This window comes from Onthophagus taurus, chromosome 6 (genome assembly GCF_036711975.1).
Source record: "Onthophagus taurus isolate NC chromosome 6, IU_Otau_3.0, whole genome shotgun sequence".
NCBI classification, from domain to species: Eukaryota; Metazoa; Arthropoda; class Insecta; order Coleoptera; family Scarabaeidae; genus Onthophagus; species Onthophagus taurus.
Window position 1 is genome coordinate 29,245,582 of NC_091971.1, and position 17,039 is coordinate 29,262,620.

The 17,039-nt window shown below is 35.8% G+C and overlaps 1 protein-coding gene across 4 annotated transcripts; it reads left to right on the plus strand.

Annotated features, from left to right (window-relative positions):
• The first annotated feature begins 332 nt into the window (after positions 1–332).
• Positions 333–1,909, plus strand: LOC111419713 (uncharacterized). 4 transcript variants are annotated; one of them, XM_071196428.1, is made up of 4 exons: positions 333–497; positions 600–640; positions 710–1,730; positions 1,786–1,909. In XM_071196428.1, the coding sequence occupies exons 3-4, from the start codon at positions 710–712 to the stop codon at positions 1,830–1,832; spliced, it is 1,068 nt and encodes a 355-aa protein (XP_071052529.1). In that variant the 5' UTR covers positions 333–497; positions 600–640; the 3' UTR covers positions 1,833–1,909. The 4 variants fall into 4 exon arrangements, with proteins under 4 accessions (XP_071052529.1, XP_071052532.1, XP_071052531.1 ...); XM_071196431.1 differs by having other exon boundaries at positions 335–497; positions 600–644; XM_071196430.1 differs by having other exon boundaries at positions 335–497; positions 690–1,730.
• Positions 1,910–17,039: the final 15,130 nt, after the last annotated feature.

Sequence of the window (17,039 nt, forward strand, 5' to 3'; positions counted from 1 at the left end):
CACTTTTCGTTTTCAAAATATAAGTGAAAACGTACTTTTTCTCCAAACTTTCAACCCCTATAACTCGCCCCAGGGGCTTTTACCGCACGTATAAAAAAATGTGCGAACCTTATTTTGGCCCATTCTATGACTGTACCAAATTGCATCGAAATCGGTGAGACACAGTTGTGACACTTCCCTTGTTAGTAAACAGCATTTAAAAAAAGAATTTATTTTAGGGATTAGCGCCATCTACGAGGCGGATGGCAAAGCTTTGTTTTATTGATTTATACAGATTTCTTTACGAAATCTCAATATTTTGACGAAATCGCCGTGTACCTTCATCTTATTGCTAAGCATTGCTAAGTGAGTTTATAGTTTAGATTTCCCTATGTTGATATTATTATAATAAGCACATTAAATTATTTACAAATTTAGTGTTGTCTAAATTATATTTGGTGTGTTTGATTAATAGATTGCGCCACCCGCGCTATTACTCAACATCAATAGACCATAAGGTTAGGTTAGACTCTTCATTCTTCGTCATTTCACCGGAAAAAACAACAAAAAAATTGTTTAATAATTATATTAAATTACAATTACTATATTTTTGGTTTCAGGAATTTCTTAGTTTACTTAATATTTTTATGAATAATTAAAAGTAAGTATACTATTTCATAGATATATCATTTAATGCTGGAGTTGATTAGAACACAAATATTTATTTCAGATGCCATCTCCTTGTGCTTTTGAGGGTTGTCGCATGACGAAAGAAATATCCAGGGTTATAGGCTTAAATATATCATTTTTTCAAATACCAAAGAATGAATCTTTACGTAAACAATGGATTAGTAAATGCAAACCCAAGGTAAATTTAAAGCATTCTCTTGTATGTTCATTGCATTTTGAAGAAAAAGACTTTGAGCGTGATTTAAAAGCAGAACTTTTGAATTTAAAACCAAAATTGCTATTAAAGAAGACAGCCATACCTACAAAGAAAGGAGAAACTGTCAATCAAGAAATAAACAACCAAATTAATGAAGTTCAGGACAATAATACAAAAGATGTAATAGCAATAACTGATCAACAAAAAGAAATTGATAGCCATGTTATAACTGATATCATTGAAGATGTTCAGGATGGTAACATAACAACAATTTTATTAAACAACACAATAGAAACATCTGATCACCAAGAACAAACAAAGCGCCACATACAGAGTGTAGAAACACAGTCATCAATTAAAAATATTGAAATAATTGATTACCAAGAGGTAACATATAGCAGTATTAACAATGTGGAAGTACCTCCAGCAAATATAGAAATAGAAATAACTGATTACCAAGAAGAAATAGAGAGTACAGAAACACATTCAGCAAACAGAGGAATTGAAAACAGAGTTTCTGATTTGCAAATTGAAGTATCACAATTGAGAGAGGAAAATTATAAACTGAAAAGAAAACTGACAAGAAAACAAAAAATTATTTTAAGACAAAGGCGGCAAAATAATAATTTGTCACAAGTTATCCGTAATTTTAAATTGAAACAGAACAAGGAAGCCAAAAAGGTGGTGGATCAGATAATAAGAAATAAATTAACTGATGTATTCACAAGTAAACAGTTAGATAAAATATTAACAAAGAAACAAGTTAGATGGACTGATGAAGATATTAGTATTGCTTTTACATTGCGTTATCTTAGCAAGCCTTGTTATTTATATTTACGAAATAGTTTAAACTACCCATTACCAGGTAAATGTTAATTAAAATTGAGTTATTATTAATATCCATGTGTTTTTATTTGCAGGTGAAACAACAATACATAGTTGGTGCTCTAAAGTTAACATGGATTAAAAATGTTGTATTCTATGATCTTATTTCTTCACACTGAGATCTTATTATAATTTAAAATACATTTTAATTTTATAGAAGTTATTTGTTTCATAAACCATTTGTATGATTAGTAAGAATATTTGTATAAATAATTATAATTTTAGTTATTTTCCATATTCAAATCACTGATGAACTAGTTTTTAAATGAAATTTTTATCATTGTCTTTCTTTTAAGGCCGCCGTTCAACTGGTTCACTTCTTTATTCTGTAAGGAGCGGCTCTTACTTTGTTGTGTGGGCGTGCTAAAGGCGTATGCGACAAGCAGAACCTTGTCACGCCGGCTTGGATTTAGGGAGCAAAGTTAAATGAAATATAATAAAAGAAATCAAGTCAAATTTAAATAACAAATTTAATGGAGTGAAATCAAACGAAAACAATAGCAAAGAAATAAAATACTACCTAAAATTAATAAACAGAATTAAAGTTAAAATAAATTGGAACGAACAAAATTTAGCTACAAAAATAACTCGAAAACTTTATATTGATTAACAAGAGAAATTTTAATCTAGTAATTTACCTGACTTTACTTGAAAATCTGTATAAGCAAATTAATCAAAAAAATATCTAAGTTCAACAATTACAAAATGATCAATTTAATAAAATGAATAATTCAAAAATAACATCGAATATTACGTAGGTTTATACCAAATCAGAAAAAGCTAAAGCAATTAGTTACAATCTTTACAAGTTAATATGTAAAATAAAACATTTACGACTTACCAAGGGTTAAAGCGATCATATTGAGAGGAGTGACTCGTCAAAAAGTATAACACTTTAATTTTAATCCGATCGAATAAAAGTTAATTAATAATTATTAATTAAATAACTTACATCAAACTTAAGAATTACCGGAGTCTTACTCGGACTTTACACTAAGACTCTCAACCGAAACCGAACAGGGTGCTTCGCCGAAGGAATTAATTTAAATCAAACCAAAAACTGTCATAAAAGGCGCTCCTCCTCAATATTTAAACCTTTACCCCCTGGACGCTCTTTCCTCGAGGAAAGTCCTCATTGGCCAACACATAGCTCAACCAATTAGAGATTGCAACATCAGCAATTAAACAAAAGAGAGGGAAGGAAAACAAAAGGAAAACGTTTTCCCCCTGAACGCTCTTAACTCTAAGAATAATCTTATTGGTCAACGCGTGGTTTAACCAATCAAACAATTACAACTATAACAATTAGACAAAAGAAAAGGAAGGGAAGGATGAGTCGAGCAGCGATCCCCTCTATCCGAGAATGAATAAAAATATCAATAATTAATTACCAAAATCTGAACTGATCTGCGGATCGCTACAATTCAAAGTTAAATACATAGGATTGTTGTTAACATATTTCTGTACAAAATTACGTTTTTTGTTGTAAAGTAATTAGAATGTTAGTCACAAAAAATTGCTAAACTTTGCCATAAAAACGACTTCCTATAAAATGTCATTTTTTGCACATACAGGTGTCCCGTTAAGCGTACGGAGCGGCTGTATCTCAACAACGGTAAGGCCTAGAGGTTTGGGAAAAAATCCTTATAAGCAAAGTGGGCAAGATAAATAGCTGGAAATTATTTTGAAGTTCGTAATTCAACCGCTAGGGGGCGTAACTGCCATTGAGAAACATAAAATTCCCGCTATCTCAGAAACTTAGACGATGAGCTATAACTTTGACAACATCATTTAATAGCTTGGATGATACCGCATCGCTTTTGTTTTGCGATATTTCTCATATCTGTCATAATAAGGAAGGGGGAGGCCAATGCGTTTTCAAATGTTTACATTTTAATATCTCCTAGACCATTCAACCAATCTGAATATTTTTGGTCTTGTTTGAAAGAGCATTTCATGCTCTTTTAAAAGATAGATTCAGTAAGACCGCTTGATTTAAAACAAATAAGTTAGAGGGCGTTATCTGCAGCGGTTACATATTTTTGTGATTTTTGAAAAAAAGTTAAATGGAACGGTACTACACTGTTGGACATAATTCACGAGCACACCTTATATAATCTGAACGCGTGAAAATAAATCCATGATATTTGCGGAGCACAAAGGTTTACTGTCGACGAGTTTATTCATCGAGTTTCGTGTTGTTCCGGCGCGGCATTGTTGACTGAGCCGCTCTTCCAAGTGGAACATTCCGTCGCTATGGAGACCGAAGTGGATGGAAAATACCGGTCGTTTTTAGTGTGGTGTGAGGAACCACATTGTTATCGTACTCTGTGCGTAATGGATGGGCGATCGCGTTACTTAAGCGAGTTTGAGCGAGGAATGTTTGAGGGTATGCACATTGAGGGTGTATCGTTCTGTGAAATTGCGCGTCGTCTCGAGCGGTCGTTATCGGCAGTGCAACGGGCATGGCAAGAATGGTCTGAGGTAGGACATAGGTACCTACAGCCGCGGCCGGGACGGTCCTTCGTGACCCCAGCACACGAGGATCGCACTCTTGTGCTCAGCGCTTTAGCGTCGTGTGCGTCCTCCTCAAGGCAACTTGGAGCTGTTTGGCCACCGGCAGGGGAAGGCGCACTCACTACGCGAACTGTATGGCGGCGTTTGGTAGATAGTGGACTGCGCGCGCGTCGTGCGATACAGCGGATTCCTGGTCGGAGGCGAGTTGAGGTGGCATGGTTGGCCATCCCTCTTGCTACAATACAGCGACTTATAGACTCCATGCCACGTCGTGTAGCGATGATACGCGAAGCTCACGGGGGATACTCTCGCTATTGATGTTTTTCCTCCCAGCAGAGTTGCGCTGCTCTCCTTGTGAGAGTAAGTTACACTACTTTAGTACTACTTCCATACCAAATTTTATTGCGCTAGACACACGCGTTCAGATTATACAGGGTGTGCTCGTGAATTATTTCCAACAGTGTATTTACTTCACAGACCATTAATCACCATAAAATTTGCTAAATATTAGTGAAAACCGCATCTCGATATCTCCATCCATTCCCGAATTATAAAAGAAAATGTTAAAAATTCGTATATCTTAATCGGATCAAGTTACCTTAGGAAACAAATAACAGAACAAAAATTTTATTATCTAGAACCTTTCTTCACACTTTATCCAAGCTTAGAACTGCTTCAAAACTACTTTTGAGGCGCGTTGAGAAGCCAACGGATCAATGAAACATCAACAATGAAAATAAAACAAAATAAACCAAAACACTTAGAATAACTTAAATTTTTGGCAAAAATAACTCACTAATGTGCGAAATGTCTTCCATAAACCTATGTACGTAAACCGATGTATTTATTTAATGCCCTATTTAATGGGCCCTGGACACATTTCTACTGGTATTTAGTGTTTTGTCATATTTTCCCCGGTTATTGGTTTTTCTTGAAAAGTCAGGTCGTTTAGTCTACCCAATAGATAAAGGGGTGAAAGCAATGTGGGTTTTGCTCGAACCAAGAATGCATATTATGCAAGTTTACATCAGCTTGTGGACAGATGCTTTATGCATCCATAGCATTTGTTATAAAAGGTTTGGATTTGCCCAAATCATATTTAAAAGTCAATGGTAATAGTTCAGTCTGTTATCATAATCGGTATCTGTTGAGGCCTGATGTAAAACAACGTGGTGGAGATATTATTCTCTTGAAAAATCTTGTGGACAATTGTTTTCGGAGTTCCCAGATTATGTGGGATCACATTGCGCACCAATGTGATTTACGAAATCATAGAGATGTCTGAATGGGCTACACGTTGCCAGTTTTCCGTAATCGCTAAGTCAATCTTAGAAACACTTCTAGAGAAAAATGTCTTTCTTTGTCGTAATTGCATTGCACATTTTTGCCATGCAGCTGCATCGTATTCGAAACATTGAAAATAAATCATCATACGCTTCTGCGTTAGTAAATGACATGTTTACAGTTACCATGGTTATGTGATTTGTTTTTCTCGATGAGGTAATTGGATCCGATTGATGGCACTCGAGTTTTTAGCATTTTCTTCTATAATTCGAGAACGGGTGGCGATATCGAAATGCGGTTTTCACTAAAATTTATATCACAACTCTGGTATAGAAAGTGACTTGTCTGGTTTTTTCAGACAAAAACGTAGCTCATTCTGGACTTATATCTACAAATAGCCAGATTTCGTCCAAAACTGGACTTACCGGGTTTTTGCAGTAACCCCACGAAATATTAATATATTTTAGTAAATTAATTATTATTTATATTCATTTCGATGGTGCAAAAAATGTTATTTATTAACGAACGGTAAGTACAATTTACCGGTTGACGACAATGTCGGAACTGGATACTTAGATACTCGGTTCTGGATACTTAATATAGTATATCCGATTTAGAGACGCTTCTAATTCTTGTATAGGTGCCCTTTTATCACAAACAGTTAATAATAAATTTTTTAAAAAACATATTTTAAAAGTGGACTTTTGCATTGTAGTTAGCAACCGTGAAAACGATATTTTTTTTGTCAGGACGTAAAAGTCTTTTATCTACGACTGCTTGAATAAGTCATCATTACCACACTCATTTGAGGTGATTGCCGCACTGGTTTCATTACGTAACGCATTTTTAGCCCAATCAGAACAGATTTGATTGGTTACAGAATTGATTTTTAAGTAATTTTTAGCAGTCGTATATAAAATGTCTCCACACTCGTATAGTAATTATGTTTCTAGCCCACTTGTAATATAAATAAGTATTTTGTAATTCACGACGATAATGAAACCTATTACAGTACTCAAACCGGCGCTGTAATGAAACTTCTTACAGCATCCGATGCTGTAATGAGATTTTAGTAACATTTTATGGAACTAATCCAAGTTGGTGACATTGGGTCATTTTCTGAAATTTCTTTAATCTTCTTCTCTTCGCACCACGCCTTAAATTTAACGAACTGGTGTCATTTCTTTCGTGGAAGTTCTCTGGAAGTAGTGTTTTAATAGAACTCTGAGCAATTTCTCTTATTTCGAGAGGTGGACATGAAACATTTTTTTCAGGTGAATACATTTTGTGTTTTGACAATTTCTAATTGTCAATTCAAATTTCTATTTTCAAGTGTTACGGTGTTACCAACTATCTATTTCCCTACATTGTCAAAATTTATTTCATTTTTGTTAAAAAAAAAAGGATAAAAACGCGAACTCATTCATTAAAAAACGAATTTTGCGTGTCTTACGAAACTTTATTTTTTTAATATATTATTACGTCCTGGGTGTAAGAAATTCAACTTTGCATTTTTTAATCTTCCACCTACTCTAAGTAAATACTGTTCTTGCAGCTCTTTTGAAAATTTGCAATTATGCACAAATCATTTATCATTTCATGAAATGAAATAACAAGCTGGACGTAAAAATCTTTTACATCCAGGACGTGAAACACTTTTACGTCCAGCTACGACAATCAAAGAATTTATACTATTAATTGTAAATTTATTGTAACACAAAATAATCAACATTGAAATTTATCATTTCATTTCTTGTTGATTCTACCCAGATCTCCACATTATGGTGGCTTATGGGAATCATCAATGAACTCTGTGAAATTTCATTTAACTAGAGTCGCTATCGTACAAACTTAGTATTTGAAGAATTTTACATTATCTTTAAACATAGCAATTTTAAATTCCCGACTCATTTCCCCAGTAAGCACTGATCCACAACATATATCCCCACACATAACTGGTCACTTCCTTATTGGTAGACCACTTAGCACAATTTTAAATGAAGATATGTCAATCGAACAGCTTTGGAAACAAAAAACCAAAAAGAATATTTGGTGGAGTAAAAATCAAGACAGAAATGGTGCAAATCCAGTCAATGCCCCAATTTAATCGTTGATCTAGATGCAATATTCCTCCTCGAGGAACTCTAATTAATCTTATATCTGAATAGGTCCCATTTATTTTCGCACAAAAAGTTCGTTCTTGAAGATATGACATATTTATTGCGGTAATATAGTCATCTAGACCTAGATGCAATAGTTTGAATTTTAATCCCTCCATCCAAACTGTATCCCTTATGTCGTCTCCCTGGGTGGAACTATTCTTTTATTATTTTTGTTTTTTTTCTTTTACTTCTACATTACTCTTTAAATTTAAATTTTTCTTTTATATATTTTCCTGTAAATTGAGAAAGTTTGATTTTGCCGCTATATGTTGATTGCTCATTTGAATATTCGCTCACTTTTCTAACGTGAAGCTTTTGCTTTTTCAGGAGCGTTTTGATATTCTTGCGATTTCGGAGGCTCGCATTTATCCTAATTGTGATACTTCCTTATTTCATGTTGAAGGATACAAAAGCATCTTTAGGGGTAGCCATGACAGAATGGATGGTGGTGTGGGTATGTATGTTAAAAATGATTTAGATTTTTAGATTAATGATTTAGATGATATTTAGGATTGGGGGCTGGCAGAGATTGAGATAGATATAAAAAAAATAATATATATATATAGTTACACGGTTAGAGATACAGGATCCCGGAGGAATTCCTGGAAATCGCTATCAACGAGAAGAAAAGATATAAAACACCGCGAATGCACAATGTAATTTTTAATTGTTATCTAGCATCGGTGCAATTCGCGTCGCGAAGATTATTACAAATCAAACTCTTTGTTATAATCTGAAAGAAAGTTTAATTGTAATTAATTATAAGTAATAATTAAAGTTTTAACGATTTTAATATTCATTTATTCATTCGTTATAATTCGTTTAATGTTGTTCTAATAATTTTGTGCTTAAATAAACTTTTTAAAAACAAACGAACCCACGTGTTCATTGTAATTGGCGCTGCGAACAGGATCCGCGTACAGACTCTTTCTCTGGTGAATTCTAACGTCGCGAGTGAAAGTGACACTGGTGAATATCAATCCTTTGACGACGGATTGGATTATCGAACTTAGGAAAACAAGAGGATTACATGTCAACCATTACAACAATATTTTTACTGTAAGTACCTAGTTTAGTTATTGTCGGTTCCTTCTCTTGCCCTCTCCTTGTTTGGTGTCAAACAAGTGTTGCATTCAAAATTGAGAATCTGCAAGACCTACGAAACGCCCTACAAGGGATCGAAGAAGAAATAGCAATGAATGCTCAAAGGGAAGTAGAACGTGAAATCAAACCAGTCGATCAAAATTTGATTCCGACTTTTAATGGAGATAAGATCACACTAAGGAGCTATGTCAACGCATGTGAATATTTGATAGAAGAGTTCATGACCCCCAATCCCGACAACGCTAGGATGGGCCGTCGATTATTGATGATCTTTATGGGAAAGCTAGAAGGAAAAGCGAGAGAGGCTTTGGATGCCAATCGCCTACCTACTAGTTGGCCTGAACTTAAAGCTATCCTAGTACATAGTTTCGGAGACAAGCGATCGGAAGATGTCCTTGCTTATGACCTTAACAACATTCGACCAACGAGAAATGAATCCGCTCAGGGTTACGCAAGTAAGATCAAAGCTACCCTGTACACTTTGCTCTCCAAAATTAACCTAGAAGAAGAAAACAACGAGGTTAAAAGGATGAAGATAAGTCAATATAACTCAATTGCATTGCGTACGTTCTTGTTTGGGTTAGACATATTGGATGACCGTTTAGGAATGGAGGTAAAAATGAGACAGCCAGAAGACATAGAAACTGCTGAGGGATATGCTCTGGAAGTAGAGAACTACAATGTACAGAAAAAACGGTACATGGAAACGCACAAGCAGCTTGGTGCTCAAAATTCTAGCCCTTTGTTGCCGTTGAATAACGCCACCAATTTCCAACAGCGGCCGACGCCACGAATCTATAATTCGGCACCAATCAATTCTCAACAAAGACCAATGATTCAAGCGTCGCGATACATTAATCCGCAAAGGCAGTTTATACCGCCCAGTTATCCAAAGGTATTGCCGCCGAGATTCGTTTTATCTCCAGGACAAATGGCCTCGCCGCAAGTACAAAGACCAACTCCTATGGATACGTCAAGTGGTTACGATCGGCCGACACCAAAAAGGCCAGCCTCTTCATCAATTCAACGTCAGATTAAAAAACCTTGGTACGCTCACTTGGCACAAGATCAGCCCATTAATGAAAATCAAGTCGAAAATGAAGAAACCTATGAGAGTTTGCAAGGAGACTATGGTTATGAAGATATTCCGGAAGGATATCAACATCCGGAAGAAGAATACGAAGAGCCTAACGATGAAGCACCGTTAGATGAGTCTGACGGAACTCTAAATTTTATCATGACAAGCCTACCGAATCAACGGAGATAACGGGTGTAATAACCTACAACTCCAGCATCGACCCCGGATTACCATTTTTAAAATATAACGATCTAAAAATTCTAATTGATACCGGAGCGTCGAAAAGTTTAATAAACGAAAAGATCTATAATTCAATGAGGGACGAGTATGCAGTAAAGGATCCATTTTGTATACAAACACCACATGGTGTAGAAAAAGGCACAAGAGCACTAAAAGTTACTTTGCCGGAGATCTTTAAGGAAGACCTCAAAGAATATTTGTTTTACTGTTTTAATTTTTCGGACACATACGACATGCTTATCGGAATGGATATAATGAAGTCATTAGGAGCCCAAGTAGATACTGAAAATGAAACGTTAAAAACTTCTAAAGTATCTCTCCCTTATTATACAAAAATTGGAGAAATAAAATTATTTCCGGGACAATCACAAGTGATAAACTATAAAGTCAATAACATTAAAGACGGATATGGTTACTTTCCTCAATCCCGTGTCAAATTACCAAGTGGAGAAAAATTAATTTTGTCACCAGCGGCAGTAGTTCGTGTTAATGAAAGCGATAAACGATCATGTGAAGCAAGAACATTTAAATTTCGAAGAACAGGCAGCATTAAAAGCCGTTCTCATGAAATACAAAGAGTTATTTCATTTAGAAGGCCAGAAGTTGACCTTTACACATAAGATAAAACACGCGCTTAATATGAAGACACAAGATCCCGTATATGTAAAACGATATAGACAACCGCTAGAAACACGTAAGGAGATAAAAAAAACAAGTAAACGAACTTCTTAATCAAGACATTGTACAAGAAAGTATCTCACCGTGGTCAGCACCTGTACATATTGTCACGACCGAGAAAGATGGAAAAATAAATAAACGAATGGTCGTAGATTATCGGAAACTGAACGAAGGCATGATTGAAGACAAGTACCCGATACCTAATATATCGGACATATTGGATAAATTGGGGAAAAATTATTACTTTACATCTTTAGACCTAGCAAGTGGGTACCATCAAGTTGAGATGGATCCTAATCACCGAAAACGGCGTTTTCTACGGAACAAGGCCACTTCGAGTTTAAGAGAATGCTTTTCGGGCTTAAAAATGCCCCGGCCACATTTCAACGACTGATGGACAGTGTGTTGAGAGGACTTCAGGAGGACACTTGTCTCGTCTATTTAGACGATATAATTGTTTATTCATCGTCCCTGGAGGAACACTTGTCACGATTGTCTAAAGTCTTTGAACGATTGCGACAGGCGAACTTTAAATTGAAACTGGAAAAATGTCACTTCATGCGAAAAGAGCTTAAATATTTGGGACATTTAATAACTGACAAAGGCGTGAAACCCGATCCACAAAAAGTTATTGCAATTAGAAAATATCCAATGCCAAGAACCAGAAAAGAAATTAAGTCATTTCTGGGACTCTTGGGTTATTATCGAAAATTTATACGAGACTTTGCGAAATTAACAAAGCCATTTACTAAGTGCCTAAAGAAAAACGCCAAGATAGAGATAAATTCAGAATATGAAGATGCTTTCCAACGATGTCGAGAGCTGTTAACAAACGACCCTGTCCTCCAATATCCGGACTTTGGAAAGGAATTTATCGTTACTACTGATGCGTCCGAAGTAGCCTTGGGTGCTGTGTTATCACAGGGCACGATAGGAGCAGATAGACCCATATGCTACGCGTCCCGAACTTTGTCGGATACGGAACAGAAATATTCCGTGATAGAAAAGGAGCTACTAGCCATCGTGTACGCGACAAAGCAATTTAGGCCGTACCTGTATGGAAGGAAGTTTTCTATCTGTACCGACCATAAGCCTTTGGTTTGGCTGTGGTCATTAAAGGAGCCAAATTCGCGCTTGATGCGATGGAGAATTAAGCTAGAGGAATTTGACTTCAAAATAATTTATAAAAAGGGAAAAGCGAATAGAAACGCTGATGCCTTATCCCGTATTAAGTTAGATCAGTTAAATGTAATGCCACAAAAGTGCGACGATTCTATGATAGTTGAGATAGACGATGAAGAACTTATGCAATTGGCTAAAGAGATGTCAATTGCTATCCTGAATAAGAGTGGTGATCCAGAAGCCCCATCCACAAGTAAAGATCGTCGTTTTGGACAAGGGATAGCTACTAAACAAATAAATATAAATGAGGAACATCCAGAAGAAGAGTGCGATGAGACGAACAGCACTGTTCATTCGACAAACACAATTGAACCTAAGAAGTCCATCGAAATTCAGGATTCAATTCTGGACAATAAAAGGAAGCAATTCATTCTGATGTCAGGAATAAATAATGAACTAACAGTTCATTTGAAACAACAAGATGAAAGGTGTATTTATACTGTGAAAATACCAAAAGAAAACCAAAAAGAAGAAATATCTCGATTATTCCTGGAATACATGACCGGAGACTCAACTTCATACATTTATACAACTGATGAAGAATTGTACCAGCAGTGTTGCAGAGTGTATACACAGCTGATGGGAGATAAGGGATCAAAGGTAATCCGCTGTTTACGTAGAGCTAAAGTTATAAATGGAATTGATAAGCAACTACAGCTAATAACCCAATATCACACTGGTGTAACGAACCACAGGGGTATAGATGAGACGCTTAAACATCTCCAGAGGGATTATTGGTGGAGAAAAATGAAGAACTCTGTCACAAAATACATAAAGGGATGTGACACATGTAACCGAGCCAAATACGACCGCTCACCGGAGGTACCACCTCTGCCGGTAACAGAAACACCAGATGCGCCTTTTAGGAGAGTCTTCATGGATCTCTTTTCAATCAACCGAAAAAAATATTTAACGTTGGTGGATGCATTCTCCCGATTAGGCCAAGCCATCGAAATTGATACTAAAAACCCAACAGATGTCCTAGACGCTTTATTGATTTACTTCTCTTATTATGGAATTCCGGAAGAAATCCGCTGTGATAGAGGAACGGAATTTAACAACGAACTTATCAAGGAAATCGCTAATTTGCATAAAATTAAACTCCATTTCGGAACAGCTAAAAACCCTGAATCTCAAGCAAATGTGGAGAGGTTCCATTCCACATTGCTGGAGCACTTAAGGTGCCTAGAAGACGAACCCGACATAACAAAGGAAAGAAGAATGCGTTCCGCAATAATTGCATACAATAACAGCATTTCCTCTGCAACCAGCCTAACTCCTATCGAAGTTTTACTGGGGCATACGAGAATAAGAAATCCTATGGAACTATTTTACGATGGAAGAACATACCAAGAGATGGTTAATAGACATAAAGAACGAATGCAAATCCTTTATGCAAGGCTGCAAAGGAAAGATGACGATCGAAAAAGACGAATACAGGAAAAACAACAACCAAGGGTAAAACAGAGCGAATGGAAAATTGGAGAAACCGTTTATGTTGCTAATCTGACCAAGAGCAGCAAAATAATGAAGCCTTTCCTCGGTCCTTTTACAATAATACAAATAAATGATAACGATACTGTTGTAGTAAATACAAGAAGAGGAACACAAACCTACCACACGAGACGGTTAAAACATGGTCTTGTTCCAGATGGACCGTCCTCGGAGACGCCTACGGAGAAGTGAAAATCACACCCATCGACGGACCACTTTTCCCGCTTTATCTCGGAAGGGTGGAAAATAAACAGGCGATATAGACACTAGCAATTCAATACGAGATTCAACCAATCCTGCTGGAAGCGGAAAATATGAATAATCGATGTGAAGAGATGACATTGATGATAAACACCAGTAAAGAAGCTCACCATAATCACCAAGAGCTTCAAGGAATGTTGTCAGCAATGGAGACCAATAGGAATCTCATGAATGTTGGCTTAAGGCAATTACTTCCGCAAATCAGGAACAAACGAGGGGCCTTAAACTTCGTAGGATCCATCATCAAGGCGATATCAGGAAATTTGGATAGTGAAGACGCTATTAGGTACGACCAAGCCATTGAAAAATTATCTAGAAATCAAGAAGAAGTCATCAAGGTTAACCAACATCAAATATCACTCTCGATTAGAGCAATGGAAGAATTTCGGCAAAACACTGAAACAATAAAGAAAAATCAACTGATTCTTAAATCACGAATATTACAACTAGGCCAAGCTATCCAGAACATTACAATATTCGCTCTTGAGGCAAATCGAAGGGCAAACCTTTACGCCATGATTTGGACATTGACTATGGGAATCAATACAATTAACATTCTAATAGAACAACTACTCACTGCGAAGACCTTTGCTAAAATAGAAATCTATCACCCAACCATAATGCAATCAGAAACTCTGCTCAAGGAATTACATATGATACAAGAAAGGAGCAAACCATATAAGTTACCTCTTCCAATAACAAACGAAAATATCTATGCACTGGAAAAAGCAATTAAGGTTAAAGCGTATCGCAAAGGCACCAAACTTTATTTCCTATTAGATATTCCTATATGCGAATCCGAATCGTATCAATACTATAAATTTTTCCCAGTCCCTCAAGTTATCAATAACACACTCATAACCCTCGCAATAAACAACCCATACCTTACCGAGAATGACGACAGGTACATAACTGAATCTACGGAATGCTTGAAGATAAAAGAAGAACACTATCTCTGTGAAACAGCCAGCAGAGATATCACTATAGGAACACCTTGCCAATATCGTCTATTGCGACATCAATATGATGGCAAAGGATGTAACCATATTGTCCTAAGAAATCCCATGCCGACACTAACAATGGTCACCAATAATGAATGGTTATTCAGGGCCACCACATCCGAACATATAATAATTCAATGTGAAGAAAAGAAGGAAGACAGGACAATACAAGGAAACTATTTGATTCAAATAGTTAATGGATGTTTCGTCCAATGGAAACATGAACGCATGGAGGCACACGTTACTAATATTCCTGATCGAACCATTCAATTAAACCATATTAATCTATCCAAAACGGAAGAAGAACTGCCGTACTGGAAAATGGAAGACATTAAACTGGATGAAATCCAGTGGACCCAACTGAACAACTCCAAGGAGCAACTCCATGAGATGCAAGAGCAACTGAAAGGATTACGCGTCGTGCATTACTCCGCCACCATCGCCACTCCAATAATCTTTGTTTGCTTAGTTGTTATAGGGGTTGTAAGTTACCTAATCTACCTAAGAAAAAGAAGATCCAAGGGAGAAAAGGAAGAATCATTAACAGAAAAGTCAGAAGACAGACCTCGCCACCCCTGGCTGCGGTCTTCACGCTAAGGAGGGAGGAGTTACACGGTTAGAGATACAGGATCCCGGAGGAATTCCTGGAAATCGCTATCAACGAGAAGAAAAGATATAAAACACCGCGAATGCACAATGTAATTTTTAATTGTTATCTAGCATCGGTGCAATTCGCGTCGCGAAGATTATTACAAATCAAACTCTTTGTTATAATCTGAAAGAAAGTTTAATTATAATTAATTATAAGTAATAATTAAAGTTTTAACTATTTTAATATTCATTTATTCATTCGTTATAATTCGTTTAATGTTGTTCTAATAATTTTGTGCTTAAATAAACTTTTTAAAAACAAACGAACCCACGTGTTCATTGTAATTATATATATATTTATGCTTGTTGTATGTAAGTATGCTGCTTATTGTGTATTTTAAGTTTTAAGTTTGTTATGTTTTTTGCGCTTATAATCGGCTTGATTTCATTTCAATTATTTTTTTTTCAATTTTTGTCTTATTATTTTGCTGAGGGTCATTGAAAAGCAGTGCGACAAAGGGGCCTTGGTCACTTGGTTGATCTGACATGACCCTCTTTAATCGGAACTGGCTTGTTATAATTTTATTGTTATTTTTTCTAATTGTACATGTATCTTATCCGATTAATAAACATTATTATTATCAGTATCAAAGGCTTTAGCTACATCTAAAAAGGCGATAATGGTGTATTGCTTATTTGCAAAACCTTTCTCATTAAATTCCGTAACATGCACCAATTGGTGAATCGCTGAATGACCCGTTCGAAAACTAAACGGTATGTTTAGGATAATATTTCTTTTCAGCAGCTGATTTTGAAGTCTTGGTATTATAATTTTTTCAAACAATTTTGAGAGAGTCGGTAAGAGGCTTATAGGACGATAATTAGATGTACGGCTGGTCTGTTTTCCTGGCTTGGGAAACATTACTATCTCAGCTTCTTTCCAAGTCACCGGAAAGTAACCAATTTTTAAGCATGAATTGAAGATATCAGTTAAGTGGCTAGTAATATTCGAAGGGAGGTGTTTTAGAATTAGATTTTGTATAAGGTCTAATTTCTTCATTTGTTACTTCTTTATTGTACACTTTATTGAAATAAGGATTTCAATGGGGAGGAAATGTTACAACAAATTAATAATAATTCGGTTTAAGTGCCTTTAGTGGCCTTTGAGAGTTTACATAGCAATACCGTATGAATAACGTCATAAAGTTATTTCTCTAATAACCACAATTTGTTTTAGAAACACAAAGTTTTAATTTATCTAGAAACACAAATCAATGATAATGGAAAAAGACTCATTTTATTTACAGCGTCAAGAAATGGTAATAGCCAGTACCAGACAGGAATACAATCAAATACACAAAATGACGTGTAAATCGACCAATTGGATCACAAATGGTAGGCACAGCTCCATCATATTGGATATAAGATCTTTGAAAGGCACAAACTTCTTCTTCTCTACTTTTCTACAAACGCTTCTTTGTAGAGCCAGAATATCAAACATTATGAAAAGAATTATAATCGAAATCCATTTTACCAATAATTATATAAAAGGGAAAAAATTCTATGTATTTTTTAATTGGCCTTTAATTATAAAACAAATTCAGTCTGACTAGTTTTGGCTTTATGCCATCCTCAGTGACTATGTCGAAAATATCGTCAAGGGATTAAAATATGAAACATAAGGCTGTGTAATAATC